At 40.4% G+C, this 7,603-nt stretch overlaps 1 protein-coding gene across 8 annotated transcripts in view; it reads left to right on the top strand.

Annotated features, from left to right (window-relative positions):
* Positions 1 to 3,852: 3,852 nt before the first annotated feature.
* auts2a (activator of transcription and developmental regulator AUTS2 a) overlaps positions 3,853 to 7,603 on the top strand; it is a 1,321,624-nt gene continuing 1,317,873 nt past the window's right edge. For 5 of the 8 annotated variants that reach the window (XM_085964476.1, XM_085964473.1, XM_085964478.1 and 2 more), the window contains exon 1: positions 3,854 to 4,929. In XM_085964476.1, the coding sequence (XP_085820602.1) occupies positions 4,627 to 4,929 (303 nt within the window). In that variant the 5' untranslated portion in view covers positions 3,854 to 4,626. Of the gene's footprint in view, positions 4,930 to 7,603 lie in introns of all 8 variants that reach the window. The other 3 variants (XM_085964480.1, XM_085964479.1, XM_085964474.1) reach the window with 2 other exon arrangements.

Genomic DNA, 7,603 nt, shown 5'->3' with positions numbered 1-7,603 from the left:
TTTTGAATCTATTATGTCCATGCTTTATTCATGATTTTTAGCTTCTTTGTTTTTTAAATTAAAAATGTCATGAGTCAACACTGCCACTTGGCTGGTCTGGGAGTATTTGAGCATGACTGTACCAAGCAGCTTCCATTGTAATCAATTAGCAGTTCAAATAATTTCTAGATATTTGATTTTCAAAATAGTTGGCATGTATCTACAAGATTTCTTACAGTAAATTTTGCTGAAACAGCAAAGGCACTTTCTTTGCCTGCATTTATCTGGATGATCCATCAGCCAGTGTAATAAACTCTTCAAGACTTTACACAGGTCCTTCGTTTGTTACAGGGATGGTTACATTGAGTCTCATAAAATTTATATACACAGAGTAGAATAGAATGATATAATTAAGGATTTGTGGACTGGCGCACTAATTGCAGCTTTTGAAATAAATGTATTATTTGATGGGGAATGCCGGTCATCACTTTGAACTTTCAACTGTGGGCCATCGATTCAAATCCAGCTCAGACTGAAGAGGTCAAAGTCTCCTCTATCTGCTGATGTAAAAGATCCCAGGAGAGATGAGATTGGATAGTCCCATCCAATTCGCTCGTGGGCATTAGCTCCACAGCACAGAGCTGCCTCTCATTCATCACAGATTAACAATATCACTCAGAGGACTAATAGGACGGCTGATGTGGGAAATCAAAAAAAATGTCACACACTGGTGCAGTAGTTGGCTTTGCCTGGGCTCAGTGGGTAGCACCCTCGCCTCTGAGTCAAGAGGTTTGTGGGGTTCATAGTCCCACTCCTGAGACCTGAGCACAAAATCCAGATTGACACTTCCGCGCAGTACTGAGGGAGTGCTGCACTGTCAGAGGTGCTGCCTTTCAGTTGAGACATTAAACCAAGGCCCTTTCTGCCCTCTCAGGTGGTCACAAAAGATCCCATGACACTATTCAAAAGTAAAGCAGGGGAGTTCTCCTCAGTTTCCTGGCCAGTATTTATCCCTCAACCAACAGCACATTTTTTTTTTTAAATCTGGTCATTATCACATTGCTGTTTGTAATTGGCTGCCACATTTCCTACATTACAACAGTGACTACACTTCAAAAGTACTTCATTGGCTGTAAAGTGCTTTGGGATCGTCCTGAAGGCGCTATATAAATGCAAGTACTTTCTTTCTTTGTGAATCTTTGAGACCAAAATACATTGTGCGGGGAGTAAGGGAGAGCTTAACCCAGAATCCACCCATACTTGACTGTGATTGTTTCATATTGATCGCCCAAAGTCGGAATGTGTTCCATTTCTCAGTGCTGACATCCCTCAAGTTAATGAGCTGTTTTTTGTCCAACTTGAGATAAATACAAAAAATTGTATAATTTGGCATTGCAGCAGATTTAGTAAACTTGTCACCGCTTTCATCATGGTGCCAGAATAATGGATGCTACCTGTGTTATTTGGCTATTTCTGGAAGTGAACCTGTTTGAAAACTCCCACAGATGAGGTACTGTCCCTTTAAATTATCTTTTCTTTTGAAATTAAAAAACACACACACACACAAATGCTGGAAAGCTGACCCAAATGCTGGAATGGCACAATAGCTTGATCAGCACCTGAAAGAGGAAATGGGCCAAAGTTTGGGATTCGGATGAAGAGTCCCACCAAAGGTTAATGACATTTGTTACTGGTTCTGGCTAACCTGATGAGCATTTTCTGTCTCTGTGGGCTTGCATTTTGCACTAGTTTGATCAGTTTGGACCCAAGGGTATGGACTTTCTCTTAAGAATATTTCAAGTTTGCTTTTACTTTAACTGTTTATAGATCTTTAAATTTGCTATTTTTTTGAAGAAATTAGAGTCCCTTGTTTACTGAAGCCTTGCATTAAAGGCTAAAAGGGCCGAATTTAAGTTCAATATTGTTAAATGAACCTAACTCCTTAGTGTGATGTGATATGGCTAATTCTGAATGTATTAGTTACATCGATGAAGTACTGTATCTGCTCGTTGGTCAAGTACAGGTCATGAGGTATCCGGTGCTGGACTCTATTTTTAAATCATTTCCATTGAACGTTTCTCATGATCAAATACCGAGACAGTTCATGCAGTTACAGCTTGAATGGTTTATAAATGGGTAACAATGACATCCAGTGCAGTTGCTTCAAGAGTCGATGGAGAGATAGCAGCGTTGTTACTTTTGCCTTGTTTAAATTCGATCATTCCAAAATGAGAAATCAATAAGCTTGGATAAATTATGCATTTTATTGCAAACATTGTCATAATTTTCAACAAAAAAAAATAACTCCATGTTAATGTGATAACTAAAAGAATATCGGGAAAGCAGAAAAGCTCAACCACACATGACTTTTGTGTGAAAAAACTTGATCAGAATGTCCTTCTGGCCTCATTGGCTGGTACTATATCAGGGGGAAATAAACATTTGTTAATTTCAAATAAAAGAAAATCTAAACTAGTTGCCCTACTTTTATTAAACATTTGCACAAGGCAGTGCATTTATTTTCGATTATATAGTTGTTTTATGCCCACTGTAAATCAAAATATTTATTAATGTAAAAATAACGTGAGTCTCTCGGTTTTCTGTGTTCACTTATCCCTCTCGACCAGAAGAGCAGTCTGCTCTTCACTAGAATCCCCAACAGGTAAATTGGGGTTGGTTTAGTTTGACTGCGGCGATTCCCTACAATAGGAGAACTTCGGTCACCGAATATCGATGAGTTCGAAAACTTTTGGTAGGGAGCCAGTAGTGGGAAGATCGCCAGGATCCGGCAGAGCTGCTCCCAGATCGTCGGCGATGAGATCCTCTCCATTGATGAGGATCCTGTCTAGGTGGCACCAACCCGTTATTCCCTGCTTCGATCAGATACTCGTCAGGTCCACCTTTCTGTTGCCTCTTGTCAAGCGTAAGATGATCTGATCCGAATTTTCCACTTGTAGTAAACTTGCGAAAGAATCGTAAATACAGACTGACACCTTGTTACAGTGAATAACGTGCACGCTGAATCATCGCTCCGACTCCCACTCTTCCATCGATCTTTACAATATATTATTTTTTTTAATTAAAAAAAACACTTAATTAGCAATGCACAATATGTAGAAATGTGAACTCGATCAGCTTCCAGTTTCACCGCACTGCTCCAAAAAAAATGAACCTGCACCTTAAAACATTTGCATTTGAAAACATGCCAATTCCACTGATCTTTTAACGTGTTCTGGTTTCTTGTCTCACTTCAGCAGAACTTGAGACACACGAGCACAGATGCAGAGTGCAACGTAATGAGAGATCCGTCATTAAGAGGCCGGCTGGCTGTAAACAGTCGATATCTACCTGAGCCTGGACACCGCCCCGACCCGAAGCCGACTGCAGGTCAGAAAGAGATGGATTCTTGTTTAAAATCTGGAAGAATGCCCCAGTAGAAGCGGCTGGACTATTTCCTGGTGAGGAGGCACACACGAGCGGAACTGGCGTAACTTGTTATCCCTGCGCTGAAGGGGCTGTGAATCTGTGTATTACAGACTGGGGAAAGCTCCATTCTTTCCAAAGGATTTTTTTCCCTCCTCCCCCCCCTCTCTCTCTCTCTATTATTCATCTCCCTCCTTTCCTCGATTAGGATCCTTTCATCCCCCCTCCTTGCATTTGATCGGCATCTGGAGGAGAACCCCCAAAAAACCTCCCGGCAGGTCCGAAAGTCTTCAGTCTGATGGCTAGAGCTGGAATCTACTGTGGTGGGATGGACGGTGCGTGAATTTTATTCCAGACAAAGAGAAGTCAGAGAGCGAGAGAGAGAGAGACAGAGGGAGAGGGAGGGAGGGAAGGAGAGAGGGAGAAGGGGGCACAGACAGACACAGAAAGAAAGAGGGGGAGAGAGGGAAGGAGACAGTGTATGTGTGCGAGAGAGATTGAGAGGATGAGAGATAGTGAGTGTGGAGAGAAAGAGAGAAAAGGTGTGGATCAAACATCATTTTGTCGCTAAGCACCTTTTTTTTTTAGTAACTGGTTAAAATGCAGAAATAATGGAAGGGACATTAAAAGCAGCCAGGATTTCGAGTTATTTTCCGGTCGCTACAAGTGGACGCCAAGAGCATTTTGCAAGTGTGTGATTTTATTTTTAATTTTTAGGAAGGACCAAATTGTGGTCGTGGTTATTGTGGATTCCGGGAGATTACTGCTGCTGAAACTATTGGGGGAATTTAAAAAAAAAACCAAGTCGCTTCTCATCTGGGGAAAAAAAAATAAGTGTGTGTTATTATAGAATCAACGTCAGTCTGCACTGTGGAGACCCGGTCAATTTCACTTGAGAATTTGGTCAATTTCACCTGGGGATTTTCTGGTCAATTTTACTTGGAATTTTGTCAATTGCTGTCCGGATCGTCGGCTCGCTTGGAATTATTATGGGAATATTGGAATAATTTCTCCATCCAAGTTATAAACGGATTCTCTTCTCTTGCGGATTTTTGCCTCGGTGATTATTAATACACAGACGACGTGCATCCAGCCATCGCCTCCTGCAAAGTGCTTTTCCTGGGCTTTGTGGAATTGCTATTGTTAATTTTATTGAGGAATATATATATCTATATATATATATAATAAGCAGTCACCTTTCTGTGGGGAATTCTTGTGTGTGCAATGGATGGCCCGCGGTGCAGTGGGTTTCGCCGGAGTAGGCGATCTAGAGCTCAGAGAAATCGAGACAGGCAAGCAAAGGGAGGAGGAGGAGGAGGAGGTGGTGGTGGTGGTGCTGGTGGAGGCAGTTCCAGGGCCATCAACACTCTATCCTCGTCAGGGTCTGAGCGAGAGGGCAGCAACAAAAATCCAGCTTCATCCCGTCCGAGACCGCCCAGACGTCGAAGGAAAGATTCCACTTCAGGAGAAGAAGATCTCATTGATGGATTTGGCATCGCCAGTTTTATCACATTGGAAGCTCTGGAGGTAAGGAACGGTTGGCTAATACAAATTCTTGCCTCTTTAAGACTGGAGCTTTAGATGTGGTTCAGCTTTTTTAAAAAAACACAATGGCACGTAATATCCTAATATAATGGCAAAATATGTAGTGAATGATTAAAACCCACTTCATATTGTTTGATTAAACTATTCTATCAGTTATCATGGAAAGCTTAGAGTTGAACTCATCTACACAGTGATCCTAGATGATAGCCAGACTTTTCCTGTAGACTGTATTTTCTCCTGTATTTCCTTGATGTTTTTCTTGCACTCCCCAGCCCCATCCATAAGAGTTGAAACAAAGTAAGAAACGTTTGAAAGTATGAAACCAATGTTGATATTTTGTAAAGGGCGAAAGGGGGTACGGTGATGCCTGCTGGTTGAGATTTGTGAACCTCTTTAACCCACTAGGCCCATGCATTGTAATTTGCTAATTTTATAATATTCAGTGGAGGATTACGAATTCTGTAGAGGTGGAGACTATAATTGGCCAAAATGAGTTGTAATTGAAGAGGTTTAAAAGCCACCAACTAATGTATCTGCATTGGTTTGGAGGCCAACTGAGCTCGTACTTTGGAAAAGGTGCAAAGAAAAAAGTAGAGCCCAAGGAACAGATTGAACTAACATGCCTCTATTTGGCTAATAAAAGTTTGCATTGAATGATATTTATTATTAAATGGTATAACCGATTATTGAGAGGTGTTTTGCAAATGCCACCTAGAGTTCTGGCATGCTCAGGAAAAGTTAAATTGAAATTGTGATCCATGATTTTGCTTTATGAAAAAGCTAGGCGTGTTGGCAGAATACAGGAATACAGTTGATAAATGCTTTCCCTATTCAAGTTGTATGTTGCTGTTTACATGGACTGCCTCACCTCTTGACTGTGAAATGGTGTTGATTGCACGCAGCCATTTATTTCTGCCTCCTAATACCAACAAAGTAGTTATAAGGTTTGCCCAAAGGTTATCACATTGGCAGCGATTATATAAGGGACACCCTTAATGATAGTTGGTATTAGACAGTGAACCACTGGTTGGGATGAGTCCTGTTTCAGCAGGACCAGCTCCATTGATCTAGCAGTAGCAGGAGTCCCCTCCACCACCTCACCTACTGAAACGCAAAAGTGAAATAGCCCCAGTCCAGAAATGATTGCACATGTTTGCTTGCTTTATCCAGTGGATGAATTGTAACTTAAATTATTACTTTACTTAAGCCTCCAAAATTACCAGTATTGATTTGTGTAACCTTTACATTTCTTCCAGTTTATTTGTTTGGAAATGCTTATGTTTTTAAGTCAGTTCCCAGGACCAAATTGTAGAAATGTCTTTTTTATTCCTTTTGTTATTAAGGAGGAATGTAGTTTTAATTGTTTTCCTTCTACTAGAACATAACTGCAATTGTGCTGGAGATGGGACCTGGCCTTGTGGAGCTTTTCCATCAGTTTTATTTATCAGGTTATGCATGGGTTATAAACCTCATGCATTGCAGCATCACAGTCCCTGTGTAGGAATGGTATCACAAGCAATAAGTCAGCCTGTCTGATATCTCTTTCTTATGCATTGTTTTCACACTGTCTGAATTGCATGTTTCCACTGTTGAATATGAGGCATGCCTTCTTAACCATCAGATCTTGTCAGTGACATCTATGATGGTTATTTGCTCAGAATAACATTCGCAGAGTTTCATTTTATTTCAAATGTCAGGTTAATGGTAAAAGGAATCGGGTTGAGAAGCTATTCTGAAATATAAGTTTCGAGTATTGGTTACCATCATGTCCTTTCTTTGAGGTGCAAAATGCAGTTTCTATGAACCTTTTATTTAACTGATGTAAATGGTGAGCCTTGGGCAAAATTATTTTGTAATGAACTGTTCCAATTATTATGTTCATAATTATTTTTATTAATTTAGAGTTTCCTTAGAGGGAGGGAAGGGACAATAAGAAATTATGGCTGTATTTTGATTCCTGGTATTGCCCAGAAAGTTACTTTAACCACCATTAGATTGTTATGGGTGGCATGTGCCAGTCTGCCTGGTGTCTTCACTTTCCATATTGATACTGAAGTCTAGTCACATGTTCAATGTTAACCTTCTTGGACAATGTCTAGACATTTGTATTTAATGAATTTCATACATTTTTGTCACTGCAAGTGTACAGCAAATGCTGTGTTTCTCTCTCATTATAGTAAGCCTTGGGGTTATATTCACTCTTGAAACATGGCTTAGTTTTCCATGTTACCTGTTGGGAGGGACTGATCTTGCTGTTGTCGTGTTCTGAAATTCATTGGCGGGATTCTTGTTGAAGTGTCACAACTACAGTGAAACCCAGCTACACCCTTTAGAGCTGTGTTGAGCAATTTGATCAGCGTTGATCCATATTGAAGAAAAAAATGATGGGAATATAATCGATTTATTGACTTGACAATGAGGTTTGTTGGTGTCCAAGTCACAGTTTTGTACCTGCAGCTTGTTTTGATCATTTGGGTTCTGACTGTCCAGAAACTGGTTACATTTACTGCAATAACAGAATCCATTATGCAAGTATTTTTTTAAGCTTTAAAAAGAAAGACATGCATTTATATAGTGCCTTTCATGAACACCGGATGTCCCAAAGTGCTTTACAGGCATTGAAGTACTTTTTGGAGTGTAGTCACTGTTGTAATGT

The sequence above is a fragment of the Somniosus microcephalus genome, chromosome 22 (assembly GCF_052327205.1).
Source record: "Somniosus microcephalus isolate GS21.2 chromosome 22, FLI_Smic_1.0, whole genome shotgun sequence".
Taxonomy (NCBI): Eukaryota; Metazoa; Chordata; class Chondrichthyes; order Squaliformes; family Somniosidae; genus Somniosus; species Somniosus microcephalus.
The sequence above is the reverse complement of the archived record's forward strand: the minus strand, read 5'-3'. Positions and strand labels throughout refer to the sequence as shown.